At 43.3% G+C, this 16,633-nt stretch overlaps 1 protein-coding gene across 1 annotated transcript in view; it reads left to right on the top strand.

Annotated features, from left to right (window-relative positions):
- Nucleotides 1-254: 254 nt before the first annotated feature.
- The window catches only part of GSR (glutathione-disulfide reductase), a 45,153-nt gene continuing 28,774 nt past the window's right edge, over nucleotides 255-16,633 (top strand). The window contains exons 1-2 of the mRNA XM_042934455.1: nucleotides 255-662; nucleotides 15,562-15,588. Coding sequence (XP_042790389.1) covers nucleotides 363-662; nucleotides 15,562-15,588 — 327 coding nt within the window. The 5' untranslated portion in view covers nucleotides 255-362. The remainder of the gene's footprint in view (nucleotides 663-15,561; nucleotides 15,589-16,633) is intronic.

The raw sequence follows: 16,633 nt of genomic DNA, 5'->3' as shown, positions 1-16,633 counted from the left end.
AGGAAAAGCCGAGTGAAACAAGGCGTTCATCCTTCCTCGCCCCACCGGCCTTCAGAAACGTACATTCGGTTGATGCCCTTCGTGTGCGGGGATCCTAGGTGCTGCGGTGAAGGCGGAGATCTCCCTAACCCGCTCTCTGTGGGCAGGGCCTGCCGGCTGGCGCGCAGGGGGGCGGGAGGGGGCGGGTCCCCCTCGGTGCCCGCCGGGCCGTGGCCAGGGAGCCCCACCCCTCCCCTAAACCCCCTCCCCCCAGCGACCGGACCGGGTGCTTAGTCACCGTGAGGCTGCGCTTGCCCGGGGCGCGGCAACCCCCCTTACTCGGGACCGCCCGCGGGGCACCCCCGTCGTGCACTTCCGCGTGCATGGCCCTGCTGCCCCGGTCCCTGAGCGCGAGCGCGGGGCCGAGCTGGCGGCGGGCGGCGCGCGCCTTCCTCCCCCGCTTTCCGCTGCCTCAGCCGCGGCCCGCCCGCGCCCTCTCCCGCGCCATGGCGTGCAGGCAGGAGCCGCAGCCGCAACACCCGCCGCCCGCCGCAGACGTCGCGGCCTCGTACGACTACCTGGTGATCGGGGGCGGCTCGGGCGGGCTGGCCAGCGCGCGCAGGGCGGCCGAGCTGGGCGCCAGGGCCGCCGTGGTGGAGAGCCACAAGCTGGGCGGCACTTGCGTGAGTACGGGGTCCCTGCCCGCGCGTCTCCTGGCGCCTCTGCGTCCGCAGCGCCGCGTCCCGCAGCCCGGCTTTCTCGTCGCTGTGCTGGGGCAGCCTGTCCTTTTTCCTGGTGCTGTCCGTCCGTCCGGAGATGGGTCCCCAGCGCCGCGCTCTCCGCTTTCCCACCCGCATCTGAGGTCAGGGTCCCAGCAGGTTTAAAGGAGAAAAGTGTAATAGGGCTCCCTTGCACCTCCCACAGCTGAGCCTAGGTCTGTTTCTGCCCAGGTGCAGTGTTAACCGTAGGTGGTTACTCCTCAAGGTGGAAGAGTATTGTATTCTTGCAGCTGGCTGGGGACTGGGACTGCATCCCTTGAGGAATGCAGATCCTGATCCTCTCCTTTCAGCTTCAGGGGCAAAATGATTTACCGCACTTTCGAATCACCTAAGGAGTTGGAAGAATTCTGCCTAGGTTACACGCCCCTGGCTTCTCATTTCACTGGTCTGAAGTGCAGCCTGGGCTTTGGGATTTTTAGAAGTTCCACAGGTGATTCTGGTTGCAGCCAAGGTTGACAACCACTGCCTACAGGTTACCTTAATGTAGGATTTACAAAAATTCTCAGAATTTTGTCTTGTTGGGCCAGGGAGGGATTTTAAAACTGCTCCCCAAAAAGAAGGTTGTAAATCTTATGACTGAGAAGCTTTATCATTAAAAATAGTTGTTGTTGTTTTTCCCCCCATGCTATTGGTGTGGCTTTTTCTATTACAAAACTTGGGGGAGGAACTTGCTGTTAATATTTAAAATTCTGCATCCACGAGTAACCTGGGGTTGGGGATGGGTTCTCCACATTCTTTTGGAGACTGATGTTTAAATTATACCATACTGGGAACTCCTTAAGGGCAGGGATGGGTTCACGTGTTTGTGTACCTCATATCACCTTAACGAAATATCTTGCTCAATAATCATATGTGTGATAAATGAAACTCAAAATTGACAGTTTGTGAAAGGGCTGACTCCATTGTCCTGTAAGCAGTTTTCAAGTTCAAGGGGCGCGTGGGTGGCTCAGTAGGTTAAGCATCGGACTCTAGATTTTGGCTCAGGTCATGATGTCATGGTTGTGAGATGGAGCCCAGCATCCAGCTCTCCCCTGAGCATGGAGCCAGCTTAAGATTCTCTCTCTCTTGGGGCACCTGGGTGTCTTAGTCCGTTAAGCTTCCGACTTTGGCTCAGGTCCTGATCTCGCGGTTTGTGAGTTGGAGCCCTGGGTCTGTGCTGACAGCTCAGAGCCTTGGAACCTGCTTCAAATTCTTTGTCTCCCTCTTTCTCTGCCCCTCCCCTGCTCACACTGTCTCTCTCTGTCTCTCAAAAATAAATAAATGTTAAAAAAAAAAAAATTCTCTCACTGTTTCCCCCTCCCTCACTTGTGCGCACATATGTGTGCTCCCTCTCTCATTCTCTCCCAAACTAAATAAAAAAATAAACATTCATGTTCAAAATGAAAGTGGGAATGGAGGAAAGGATTGTCAACTTGGACCTTGACATCTTAGTCCAGACTCCCTTAGAAGTCTGTCTCTGCAGAAAGATTGAGGGGTGCCACTGTGAGACCCCCTGGACAGGTGGTGCGAGCACTTGACAACTTCTCATCTTCGTATCTCTTTTCTAAGTTTTCCTTCTGTATTATGTCATGATCAGCTTGTGGCATCCATCATCATTGCCTGGTTCCACTGGTATTAGTCAAAAAGGGGCTCGCCCCATTTCTAGGTTCTGGTTAGGAATATGAATACAGTAAGAGGTGAACTACTTCCAAGAGCAAGGCGAAGGACAGCTCTGGACAATGGGCCATTTACTTCCTCCTTATAGCGTGTCTGGCCTTGCTTCTGTCATTCAGCTGCAGCAAGTTTTATTTTCCTGTAAACATTGGTATCTTGGGGGCAATCTCATTTCACATTTTCATGACATTCCATTTGGGTTCTTCTCAAACTGGCTTTCGGTTTTGAATTACAAGGAAGGGTGTAGGTATGTGATGAATATCAGAGAAGATATAACGACAAGATGTGAGTTTAGATTTAAGAATTCCAGTTATCTGGGCTATCCATAGTTGCAATAAGAAACTTCTGATGTCCAGTGATTTCCAAGTGGGCGTAGGGGAAATGGAGGCCCTCTGAAGCACATCATTTCATTTGTTCATGTCTTCATTTCCTGTGTTCTGAGTTCTAAGTACTTGGATTGAGGCTGGCAAGAGAATAGGGTAGATACAAACATTTGTTTGTTTTAATGTTTATTTATTTTTGAAAGAGAGAGAGAGCGTGAGCAGGGGAGGAACAGGGAGAGACGGAGACACAGAATCCGAAGCAGGCTCCAGGCTCTAAGCTGTCAGCACAGAGCCCGATGTGGGGCTCGAGCTCATGAGCTATGAGATCATGACCTGAGCCAAAGTTGGACACTTAACCGACTGAGCCACCCAGGCACCCCTAGATACAAACATTTGTATGATAAAGGTCCCCTCCCACAGGAAATTTGCAAAATGGTGGGGGAGCAAAATGTAGACAGTCAACTCCAAAGTGAGGTGGTCAGTGTTAATTGCTCCTGATGGTAAAAAGTTACAGTAGTTGAGAGAAGAATTGGAATCATCACTTCTGCCTGGGCACCATGGGATGAGTGATTTTGTGAAGGAGAGAGTGTCTTTCTGAACTTGAACGGATAAATACCATTGTTTGACAGGGTAGGGTCAGAGGCAAAGGCAGAGAGGCAGGATATATTGTGTAATTGAATTTGATTGGCACACAGGGTATCTAATAGAATAGAAGTAAGACATAGGAAGCTGATGAGTACATTGTAGTAAAAAAAGAAGTTTCTGGGATGGCTTGGTTGGCTCAGTTGGTAGAACATGTGACTTTTTTTTTTTTTTTTTTTTTAACGTTTATTTTTGAGAGAGAGGGAGAGGGAGAGGATCTGAAGTGGGCTCTGCACTGTCAGCACAGAGCCCGGTTTGGGGCTCAGACTCACAAACTATGAGATCATGACCCGAGCTGAAGTTGGACACAACTGACTGAGCCACCTGGGTGCCTCTAGAGCATGTAACTTTTGATCTTGGGGTGGTGAGTTCAATCCCCACGTTGGGTATAGAGCTTACTTCTAAAAAATGAAGTTTCTGGAAGCACAGTGAACTGTGTGGAGGGGTTTTTGAGCATGAGAGTGACTCAGTAATAAAAGTGCGTTTATGGTAGTGGTACTGTTGAGAGATGTCCCTTGGAGAAGTCAAGTAGAAGTGTCCTTAACCATTTTTTTCCTAAATAAAATATTTTTATTCTGGAGCTTGGTGAATTTTTTAAGTTGCGGTAGATGAATTCACACTGAAGTTTCAAATTAGTCTTCTTGTAGATAGTGGGATTGTGTTTTGTTTTTAATTGTTTTATTTTTGTTTGTTCATTTATTAATTCATATTCCAGGTATACAGGTACCTTTTTAAACGCTGGGGTCACAGCAGCAAACAAAGCAGTTAAAAATCCCTGTCCTCATGGAGCTTACATTGTAGTTCCATGCAATATTTTTGTAATAATTTTTTAAAAAAACAAGTTTTTGTTTTTAGGGCTTTTTTGTTGTTTTGTTTTGTTTTGGTCTGTTTGAAACCTTCCTGCACTGAAGTTTAGACTTGGTGTGATAAAGCTAGAAGTGATTTTGGAGATCCACTAATCCAGTCAGACTGTAGTTTAGTTTATTTTTTTAAATGTATGTTTGTTTTTGAGAAAGAGCACGAGCCAGGGGGGAGGGGCAGAGAGAGGATGAGAGGGAGGATCCAAAGCAGGCTCTGCACTGTCAGTGGAGAGCCTGATGTCGATGTTGAGGCTCAAACTCACAAACTGTGAGGTCGTGACCTGACCTGAAGTCAGGACACTTAACCGACTGAACCACCCAGGCTCCCCAGACTATCGTTGTTTTAAAAAAAATAGCACAAACATAAGCTTGCTGACTTAATTTTTTTAGGGTAATGGCCTTTAAAAAAATTCTATCACTATCTTTTTTTTTTTTTTTTAATCAAGAATGACGTTTTCATAACAAGTAGGAAGCTTATAATTTCAAGTAAAGGACAGTGCTTTAAATTGAATACTTTTAGCTTTATGAAACCCTACATGGACCCTATTATTTTCATTTTTTTAAGGATTAGACTCACACGGGTACCTGGTGGCTGAGCTGGGTAAGTGTCCAACTTCGACTCAGGTCATGATATCATGGTTTGTGAGTTCAAGCCCCACGTCGGGCTCCACACTGAGTGTGGCGCCTGCTTGGGATTCTCTCTCTCTCCCTCTCTGCCCCTTCCCAACTTGCACACACTCTCTCTCTCTCAAAATAAAAAATAAACTAAAAAGAAAAAAAAAAGGATTAGACTTACACAGATCCTTGTAGGAATTTGGGAAACATTGTTCTGGTTCAGCAACCTCACTTTACTGAGAAGCTGAGTGCCAGCTAAAATGTGGTTGAAAACAAACCAAGCATAGTATAACCTCTGGAATTGGTGGCCTAGCCATCAGAAACTATAGCTTTGGTGTATTTATGTGGAGTAAACTGTGACTTGTTGAACCTGTTTAGGCATTGTTCTTTACTACAGGGGAGGAAACTTATGACCCTTCCTGCTTAGGAACCAAACATCATTTACTCCAAAAACACTTAGTTAAATAGTCTACCACATAGGTCTTCACTTCATAGCTCCTGATTTAGTAGATGTAGGGTGAAGCCTCAAAGATGTATTTTTAAAGTACTCTATTTTTTGTTTGTTTGTTTGTTTGTTTGTTTGTTTGAGAGAGAGAGAAAACACAAGCAGGGAGAGGGGCAGAGGGAGAGAGAGACTCTCAAGCAGGCTCCATGCTCAGAGTGGAGCCCAATGCAGGCTAGATCCCATGACCCTGGGATCATGACCTGAGCTAAAATCAAGAGTGAGACGCTAACCAACTGAGCCACCCAGGCGCCCCTAAAGAGCTACATTCTGATTTTGTGATTTTGGCGTAACATGAGCCAGACACAATGGTAAGGCCTTCATACAAAGAAGGGACTGTATGAAGCATTAGGATGAATCTGGTGAATCCTGATAATTGTGTGGGTTAGATGACAATTAATTTGGTCCTGGAGTCATTTCCTGGTTTCATAATTTTATGCCTCCAAGGTTGTCTATACAGTATGACTATTTATCTTGATTTTCTGACTCTTCTTCAGTCTTCCTTTTCTATTATAAATCTTTTTTATGTTTATTTTTGAGAGAGAGAGAGCATGGGAGGGCAGAGAGAGGGAGAGAGAGAGAATCTCAAGCAGGCTCCCTGCTGTCAGAGCAGATTCCGACATGGGGCTCGATCCCACGAACCGTGAGATCATGACCTGAGCTGAAGTCAGACAGCCAACCGACTGAGCCACCCAGGTGCCCAGTCTTTCTTTCTTTTCTAGGAGGCTTTTTTTTCCCCCTTTTTAATTCTGTGATCTGATAGAGTAGGCCCCTTCCAAGGAGACTTCTATTTTCAAGATGAGTGATGTGTGTTCATGTACTTAAGAATTCATCTTTTCTTTGACAGAATTTTTTAAGCTGTTAAGTTCAGGTATGAGATGACTTTGCCCCATATTGTGTTGTCTAGGGGAGGAAAAACTTTTCTTCTATCCTCTGAGGTTCAATAGCTGGAATCTGCAAATCAGACCAACAAGAAGCAGATTAATAGGGGTTTATTTCTCATGCACGTGGGACTGTCACAGAGAAGTAGTGGGGGAAAAGGAGCACTTAGGCCTGGGAGCTTGATATCAATATAAGAAAGCGTGATAAATTGTGGAGAAGTGACTAGACAAAGGAAAGGGGGTTTGGGCTTCTAGGAACAGTAAATTGTGGGAAGGTAAATATGTGAGGGAAACTAATAGAAGATAAAGGTTACTTTAATAAGGTTTTTTTGGTGCAGATTCTGCTTTGCTGTCTTTCCATTTTTAGTGATAAGGGTTCTCCTCCTGGTACAGGAGAGGGGTCGGGGACACCTTCACAAAGGGAGATTTCTGCCTTGCTTTTAAGCGGAAAGGGAGGTGGCAGAGAGGTCCTCCTTTGCTCTTTCTTAATTATCTTCAGCTCAAAATCTGTATGCCAAAATAGCATATTTTGGGGTGGCATGTTCTGATCTCCTTTAGTTCATAGTGAAAGAAGCAAGAGGGACCAGGGTTGCTACTAAACTTCTAATGGCTAAACCAGGTCAAGAGGCATGTGTAGCTCTAATAATATGATTCCATCTTTAAATTCATCTTTATTTTTCTCCATCAGACAAAAAAAAACAAAAAACAAAACTGTAGTACTAAGGTATTAGATTAGATGCTAAAAGTGGGAAGCTGAAAGAAATCCTCTATTTTTTTCCTAGAATTCAATTAAAGATAGTAATCTCTTATTGCCTACTGCAATTAAGTCATTTCTCAGGGCAGAAAAGTAGATGATCTTTGAATTCAGCTTTTGGCATCTCCGAAAAGTTAAAATGTAGTACTTCTCTCATGATCAAATGTAGACCGAGGAGAAATGCAAAGATTGATGAAAGCCAAGGTGAAAGAGAACCTTCTGGGAGCTTTGTATCTGCGGTTCAGTTCTCTGCCTACGCAGACGTGGGAAGAGTTCACTTGAGGAAAAATTCTTTCTAGCTTACTATTCCCTTTGCCCCAGGGCCTGTGGGAGCACATGTTCCAGTGTTCTTGCTGAGTGTATGGATTCTGTGATAAAGTAACTGGGTTCTTGTGGTATAGGCATGTGGTTCTCACCAATCAGAGTTGGGTAGGTAGTAAGGGTTGATTACCAGGACAAACCCCTTCTTTTCTTTTTTATTTAAATTGAGGTATAGTTGACATAGAACATTGCATTAGTTTAGGTGTACAGCATAATGATTCCGTATTTGTGTAACTGAAATGATCACCACCAGAAGCCTAGTTAACCTTGTCACCATACATAGTAGCAAATCTTTTTTTCTTGTGATAAGAACTTTTTAAAAAATGTTTATTTATTTTGAGAGAGAGAGAGAGCACATGCACATGAGCGGTAGAGGGGCAGAGAGAGGGGGAGAGAGAGAATCCCAAGCAGGCTCTGTGCTGTCTGTGAAGAGCCCGATGTGGGGCTTTAAGTCATGAACTGTGAGATCATGACCTGAGCTGAAATCAAGAGTCAGACACTTAACCAACTGAGAGCCACCTAGGTGCCCCAGTGATAAGAACTTTTAAGATCTACTCTCTTAGCAACTTCCAAAAATGCAATATAGTAATATCAACTATAGGTACCATGCTATACATTACATCTCCATGACTTACTTATTTTATAACTGGAAGATTGTACCTAGTAAAGTTCTTGATTATTAATGTCGCTGTGAACTGTGCTGTATGGTGCCAATTGGAGATGCCAGCAGAAGTGGAGGTTTTAAGATGCCTGAGAAACAGGCTGCTCAGAAGACTGTATTTATCTAGGCTGAAAACCATTACTTAGGAACATGTAAGTCAACCTAACTTGAAGGTGATAGTGTGCACTTTGATATTATGATGTCTATCTCCATAAGGCTAAAACATGCTTTTTTAAAGCTTTCACTTGACACGAAATCTCTCTTAACAGATTTTTAAGCATACAGTACGGTATTATTGACTATAGGTACAATGTGGTACATCGGGATCTCTAGAACTTACTCATCCTGCTTGACTGAAAATTTGTGCCTGTTGATTAGTAACTTCCCATTCCTCTCCCACCCCTGCCTAGATCCTGGCAACCACTATTCCGTTCTTTGGTTCTATGAATGTGACTATTTTAGATATCTCAGGGGCACCTGGCTAGTTTAGTTGGTGGAGCATGTGACTCTTGATCTTGGGGTTGTAAGTTTAAGCCTCATGTTGGATGTAGACATTACTTAAAATAGATATCATATAAGCGGAATCATGCAGTATTTGGCTTATTTCCCTTATTTTAGTATAATGTCCCAAGGTTGAGCATGCATTTTTATTTTTCTTAGTGTTTATTTGAGAGAAAAAGCATGAGCAGGGGAGAGAGAGAGAGAGAGAGAGAGAAAATACCAAGCAAGCTGTGTGCTGTTAGCACAAAGCCCGATGCAGGGTTCATTCTCATAAACCACGAGCCAAAATCAAGAGTTGGATGCTTAACTAACTGAGCCACTCAGGGGCCCCTGAGCATGCATTTTTAAATGGATATTTACAAAAAGGAGATCATACCTTCAGTACTGACAGTCCTCAAAAACAGAAAATTACCCTAGTTTGTTTTGTGGGTTTAGAGTTTCATAAAGTGTGGCACACCTATGTTCACAAGTGCTAAATAAAGGAATGATCGGAAAGGGTGGGGTTAGTTGAAGTAGGCAAATCCTAATGTTGAAATTGGTCTTTTGATTTACCCTGTCGATTGTTTAATTTTTTTGTACCAGGTTTAGTATAATACTGTCTGCCTAAATCTGCCTGAATCTGCCAGGCCAGAAAAGAAAGCCTGGCTCTGAATCCCTCACAGGGTTTTACCCTTCATAAAAGGTACTTTGAACAAGTTATAACAGAGAGTGTTTCTTGTAGAGTGGGATTAAAGGAATTTTATATAAAGACCTTGGGCATTTGTAAGTGGATTCCAGTCAGTCATAATTGATAACCATTTATTATTCACTGGGTGTTGCAACATTTGATATTAAATTAGGCTGTAGGATCATAGATCAATTTCTTTTGGTGAGGGGGCAGGAGATAATGGTGTTAATGAGGTGACTTTTGGAAAGAACTAAGGATGAGGGCTGGTTGTCTGGAGAACCAACCTTATGATTTGAGGCTTAGGATTTCATGCCCATCCCCCTGGCCTCTTGGGAGGGGAGGAGGAAGAGGACCTGGAGGTTGAATCAATCACTAGTGGTCAATGACTTAATCAATCATTCCTGTGTAAGAGAAGCTTCCTCAGGGGTGGCTCATTCGGTTGAGCATCCGACCCTTGGTTTTGGCTCAGGTCATGATCTCCCAGGTCATGAGTTTGAGCCTCACGTTGGGCTCTGTGGGGAGCCTGGTTAGGATTCTCTCTCTCACTCTGCCCCTCCTCTGCTCATGTGTGCTCTCTCTCTCTCTCTAAACATTTAAAAAAAAAAAAAAAAGGAGCTTCAGTAAAAACCGAAAGGATGGGGTTCAGAAAGCTTCTGGGTTGGCAAACACATGGAGACTAGGGGAGGTGGTGTATCCGTGGGAGCTCCACGCCTTCCCACATACCTTGCCCTATGCATCTCTTCCACCTGCCTGTTCCAAGGTTATATCCTTTTATAATAAGCTGGTAATCTAGTAAATAAAATGTTCCTCTGATTTCCATGAGGCACTCTCGCAATTAATCCAGCCCAAGAAGAGGGTTGTCAGAACCTCCAAGAGCTGGTCGAAAGCACAGGTGACTGCTGGACTTGAGATTGGCCTCTGAAGTAGGGGCAGGAGGCAGGAAGACTGAGCCCTCAACCTGTGGGAGCTGATGCTGTCTCCAGGTAGATAGTGTCAGAATTGAGTTAATTGCCTGATGGTGTGGAAAAAGCACACACTTCAGAATTGGTGTCAGAGTTGTATAGGCACAGGGCCAAGTGGTCTTATTTAGTCACTGCAGGTGTAAAGCTGATGAAACTCAACAGAGATCTTTGTTCTGGTCGCCTACATATTCCAACCCCTAGAACAGTCAGTCATGCACTAAGTAGGTATTCAGTATGGAGTTGCTGAAAGAATGAGTTGATGAAGTGATAGGGTTTTGCTTAGTGGATGATGATTTGTCCGTCATATTCTACATGCTCCTTCCTCAGACCAGTCTTGAACTAGATTGTGGGATGCAAAAGACAAAAACAGGAAACTTTAGGCAACTCTGGGGTAAAAGACAGAAGCGGGGAACCAGAAGAAGGAAATTTACTATCGAGTGCAGGTGACATTTTTTGACAGGTGCAACTGTTAATGGATTGAATCCATCGACATGGGCAATGTGAAGTTTTTTTTACCTATCTAAGCAGAATTGAAGGTGAGAGGGGCTGGCCTAGAAAAATGGTGAAGCTCCTGAGTTTTTCCACATGTATCATCAGATTCTTCACATGTTCTGTCCCTGTCAGGAGAGGCCCCTGTCTTCACTGTGAGCCAGTGCTGGCCGACCAACTGAATGGGCTTCTGAACACGAGGTGGGGATAGGGAGTTCTTGTAAGACTGCGAAGGAGGCAAGGCTACTGGAGTGTCTCTGGTGTTGAGTGTAGTCAGGAGTGCTCTGAGGCTTATCATTGGTTAATGCCCCCCTGGGGAATGAGGGCTCTGCAGGGGAATTTGCCAGGTGAAAAGTATTGTATGTTTCAGGTCTTACCAGCTGTGGGTACCCCTGGGCAGTCAAAACCCTGAGAACCCATCACCCTGGTGTCTCAGTCTGGGAGGCAAGCTTTCTGCCACCAGTTTATTTGTTCCTGAAAGGGAGCAAGCCACCCGGGGAATTTATCTCCTCTCTTTCCAGTAAGCCTTTTGTGAAGTTGGGGATCCAGCAGTCTGCAGAAATAATTCAGAAGCATCAGTGTCATCATCAGATCTATCATAAATTAGAAAAGAGGTGCTTTTTTTAATGCATTACCTCTCGAATCTTCTCAAAACCTCTATCATGTATTACCATTCCCATTTTATTGAATAAGAAACTGAGCTTAAGAGATTTAGAAACCTACCCACCAACAGCAGTAAGTGGGAGGGAAGGTTGGGATTCAAACTCATGTCTGTCTGCCTCTAGACTTGTGTTCTTTCTGCCAACCGAATGTACTCATGTACTCATCAGCTAGAGAATAAGAAGCATGACTATATATAGCTCTCCACCCCTGGCTTCCACAGCTCTGTTGGTAACTAATTGCTGTTTTCTTCTAAGTCAAAGAGGCATCTAGTTGTTGTGGTGTTGTGCTGAAGTGTAACTAGGTTTCCAAAACCATTGGAAAGTCCTGGAGGCGTATTACTAGGAGCTGCCAAAATAGGGCGAGTGGTATTTCAAGGTCACGGGCTCTTCAATCATAGCCCTGGGCTGCCTGGGTGGTTCAGTAGGTTAAGCATCGACCCTTGATTTCAGCTCAGGTCATGATCTCACAGTTAGGTTCATGAGATCCAGCCCCACCTCAGGCTCAGGCTGACAGTGTGGAACCTGCTTGGGTTTCTCTCTCTCCCTCTTTCTTTCTCTACTTCTCTCCTGGTTGCATGTGTGAGGGCTGTCTCTAAAAAAAAAAAAAAAAAAAAAAAAAAAAAAAAATCATAGCCCCAACCACAGATCCAAAGTGTACTGTGCTAGAATATAAACTCTTTGACCCAAAAAGGTCACCATTTTCCACCTTTTTCTTCCTCTGATTTCTAGCCCAAGGCTTTTAGGAAATGTTGTGATTCTGCTGCTGCCCCTTGAGCCAGCAGCTCTGATAGGCTGAGAGACTGTGGTTGACGTAGTAGGCTCCATGAGAGCAGGGACTAACTATATCCATTTAGCGCTTTCTTTTTTGCATAATGCCTGGCACGAGTGAATGCTTAATCAGTACTTCAAATGAATGAATAGTTGCAAGTTAAAACATTTTAGAAGTCAAAAAGGCAGAAACTTCTAAAAAGTAAATCAAATTCATAACACTTGAAACCAGTGAGTCGGGCCATCTTGGGCCTTAGAAGAAACATGTTCCAAACTTTTTAAATAGTGTCAAATGTACATGAGTAAATTGATGATGTGTGAGAGTGGTTCAGAACATTTAATGCTTTATGATGATTTAAATTGCTTTTAGGGGCGCCTGGGTGGCGCAGTCGGTTAAGCGTCCGACTTCAGCCAGGTCACGATCTCGCGGTCCGTGAGTTCGAGCCCCGCGTCAGGCTCTGGGCTGATGGCTCAGAGCCTGGAGCCTGTTTCCGATTCTGTGTCTCCCTCTCTCTGCCCCTCCCCCGTTCATGCTCTGTCTGTCTCTCTCTGTCCCCAAAAAAAAAATAAATAAAAAACGTTGAAAAAAAAAATTTTTTAAATTGCTTTTAAAGGTTCCTGGGAAGTTGGAGAGAGTTGACTATAGGACAAATGGAGTGTATTTATTTAGTATATTGAGATCATCTCTCTTTTTAGAGACATCGATTTTGTAGTCTGTCCTTGTTGAAGCCTCTTAGTGAGTGAACTGCAGGGTATAGAGTTGTGGATAGAGGGACTGGGAGGGAGTGCCTGGGTGGCTCAGTTGGTTAACTGACTCTTGATTTCGGCTCAGGTCATGATCTTACAGTTCGTGGGATCAAGTCCCTACATCAGGATCTGTTTAGCACAGAGCCTGCTTGGGATTCTCTCTCTCTCCCCCCCCTCTCTGCCCCTCCCCTGCTCGTGAGCTTTGTCTCTCCCATAAATAAATAAACATTAAAAAAATAAATAGGTTAAGCACTCAACTCTTGATTTCAGCTCAGGGCATGATCTCACAGTTAGTGAATTTGAGCCTCCAGTCAGGCTTTACTCTCCCTTTCTCTCTGCCCCTCCCCTACTCTCTCTCTCTCTCTGTCTCAAAAATAAATACACTTCAATTAAAAATAAAAAAAATACGTAGACAGACAGGCCTTTTAAAAAAAAAAAAAAAAAAAAGACTGGGAAGCACCTCGCCTGCCAAATGAGCTGGAAAAGGCAGGTCTAATGCTAAAATCATTGCCACCATGGAGCTGGGATTCAGCTATCTTCCTTTCCTCTACCACATAGGAAACAGTGAGAGAGAAAGTCATACATTATTCTGATTGCTAGTAGAAAGTGCTTCCTGAATAGCCTGCTTGTAACGCTGCTGTAGGTGTGAGTCCTTCATTTTGCTGGGCTTGAATTCTGCACCCTTCTCTCAATCCTGTGAGTTCCTACTTCTGTTGCCTTCTGACTCCTTATTGTAGCATAATCTCATAAAAAAATCCAAGTCCAGGGGCGCCTGGGTGGCTCAGTCAGTTAAGCGTCCGACTTCGGCTCAGGTCATGATCTCGCGGTCCGTGAGTTCCAGCCCAGCGTCGGGCTCTGGGCTGACAGCTCAGAGCCTGGAGCCTGTTTCAGATTCTGTGTCTCCCTCTCTCTCTGCCCCTCCCCTGTTCATGCTCTGTCTCTCCCTGTCTCAAAAATAAATAAACATTAAAAAATTAAAAAAAAAAAAATCCAAGTCTACCACTAGATAGTATATGACTTGTCTCTTTCTAGGAAAAAACCCTCCAGATGACTGATAACTTGAAACTGCATAGAAACAAAACATAACTCACTCTTTTATAATTCCTGAGTGCAGAATAATAGGAAATAAGAATGTTAAAATGAAAATGCAGGAGGTATGCTGCTAGCAAGTAGCACAGCTAGAGGAATAGAAGGTGACTGTTCTTAAGACCTTGTTTTTCAAGTATTCCACGTCTCAGTGAGATTTGGACGGGCTTCTTTTACTCTAGCATTTCAAATAAAGTCCCTTGGCAAGTGCATATGTAGTTCAGATTTCACCCCAGGGTGCCCGGAAAATATTCTGTAAGATGTAGGCTTATATTCTTTGGGCTTACAGGGAACGAGTCTAGTTCCTTATGGTCATGATCAGCAGAGCTGTAAGCACCTGATGTAAATTGTGTCTGGAAGGCACCAGTATTTAAATATTCAGTCTTTACTCTGTCAATAGACAGGAGTGAGCATGCTGATTTTTTTTTAAAGGATCTGCAGTTGAGACCTCACTTAAATCTCCTAACTTTGTTGTAGTGGCCAACACGTCACCAACACTTCCCAGTCAGTATTTATAAGGTTAAAGGGTATCTAGAATATACATTACATGGCAGATTTCCAGAGCTGAGGGGTCTCTAATTGCGGTCTATATTCTAATTAGTCTTACTCTTAACCTAGCTTTTCCCCCCATATTATAAATTTTAGCATGTGATCAAAGGAAATAAACAGATCTAAACAAAAATTTATATGTAAACATATATCACAGCTTGTTTACATGGACTGCTGGGAAGAATTTCTCTATAAAGGGTACGAATAGTTGTTTTCTGAAAACAGCTGCTTAGTTTTTATGTGAAATCTTAGAACTATCTGTGTTTTCCTTTGTGTTTTGGCTGTTAGAAGACTAAGAATCAAATGTGTGGGGGTGCCTGGATGGCTCAGTTGGTTAAGCATCCTACTCTTGATTTCGGCGCAGGTCATAATCTCTCAGTTCATGAGATTGGAGCCCTGTGTCTGGCTCCACGCTATGATTGCAGAGCCTGCTTAGGACTCTCTCTCTCCCTTTCTTTCTGCCCCTTCCCTGTTCGCTCTCTCAAAAATAAATAAATGTTAAAAAAATAATTTCTTTAAAAAAAAAAGAATCAAATTTGTGGTCTGTCTCTGCAAGCATATATACATGGACACATACACACACATATACATACAATAGCATGGATGAACCTTATTGTTTGATTCTTCATTATCCTTTGGTCCTGAAAAGTTATGTAGATTTCAGCTAGAGATTTTTTTCAGAGGGGCATTCTGAATGTTTTACCCAGCATATGCCATGATAAGTCTCCCAGAAATCCCCTAGAATAGCTGCTCAGATGTTTCAGTTGCCCTTATTCAGCTGGTGGGTTTTCTTACCTCCTCTGCTATTTCTCTTCTGCTTTCTCCTTCTGGGTTCTGTGCAAGCTTAGGCTTTGGCCGCCTCCCTACTGATACGGTCCCTGCACTGCATAGCCCCTGGACATGGAATTATTTCCCCCTCTTTCTCAGTGACTGCTTTTCTTGAAAAAATGTTAATGACTAAAATTCTCTGCCTCATCAAGATATGAAAAAGAATATTCATATCTTTTCTAACTCCATAGTAGAAAAAAGGAAGTACTGTAAATTTGACTTAGAACTTAAGGAAGCCTCCTGGGTTGATGCTTGGGGTTCATTTCTTTCAGGTTTGTTTGATGGTTTAATATTCTTAAAATTTGTCCTTTTTTTTTTTTTTTTTTTTTTAGGTGAATGTTGGATGTGTACCCAAAAAGGTAGAATTTTTATTTCTTCTTCCACAGTCCTTTCACATATTTGATAAAGCAATGCATTGATTTATTTCTTTTGAGTGAGTGAATGAGATTATATCTAGGTCTAGTAGTTAGGACTGGTCATCTGCACAGAATTGTTTTTTCTCAATCTAAATTACTGAATGGAATCTTCTAAAGTATTCTTATTCAATTCTGTAGCCTCATGGATTCGCTTACCTGTGGTGATATTTGCTCCTAGTATCTGTGGTACAGATTACATTGAATGAACTTGTCCTTTACCTGTGACGAAGAGGAAGAAATGGCAGTTCTTATTTCCAAAGCTGCATCTTGCTTATACTTGCAAATAATTTTACTCCATATTTGAATGTACTTTCAAAACATGTTATAATCCCAGATGACAACCTTTTGTTACTGAGATTACATTCTAAATTGGTGTTTTTTTGGTAACAGGTAAGCAAATATTCCTAATCTCATCAGTGACACATAACAGAGAGTAATTCCAGGAGGGTTTTTTGTAATCTGTTCCCTAGTGTGGGTAGGTGTTTTTTAATCATAGGAAAGTTTCCCTTTTGCTGTGGGACAGTTCCTCAGTTATTTTTTTTTCTTAGTCTTAGATTTTGGAATCTGTTCTAATTGAAGTCATGCAGTTATATATGAATTATGTATATCAGTTATAAGGTGGTTTTATGTAGTTTAAACCAGTTATGGTAGTTAATCCATTAATAGGCACTACCTCATTATTTAAAAATATTACCTGGGCATAGTGGCCTGAATTTGTAATATTTTGTTCCGATATATTAAAAACATTTATTTAAGTATTTATTTTTGAGAGAAAGAGAGAGAGAGACAGGGGAGAAGCAGAGAGGGAGACACAGAATCCGAAGCAGGCTCCAGGCTCCAAGCTGTCAGCACAGAGCCCGATGCAGGGCTTGAACTCACAAACCATGAGGTCATGACATGAGCTGAAGTTGGACACATAACTGATGGAGTCACCCAGGCGCCCCTGTTGCCATATATTATGTTTCATTTATTCCTTCTATTATGATCA

This window comes from Panthera leo, chromosome B1, assembly GCF_018350215.1.
Source record: "Panthera leo isolate Ple1 chromosome B1, P.leo_Ple1_pat1.1, whole genome shotgun sequence".
Classification (NCBI taxonomy): domain Eukaryota; kingdom Metazoa; phylum Chordata; class Mammalia; order Carnivora; family Felidae; genus Panthera; species Panthera leo.
This window is presented reverse-complemented; position numbering and strand designations above follow the sequence as displayed.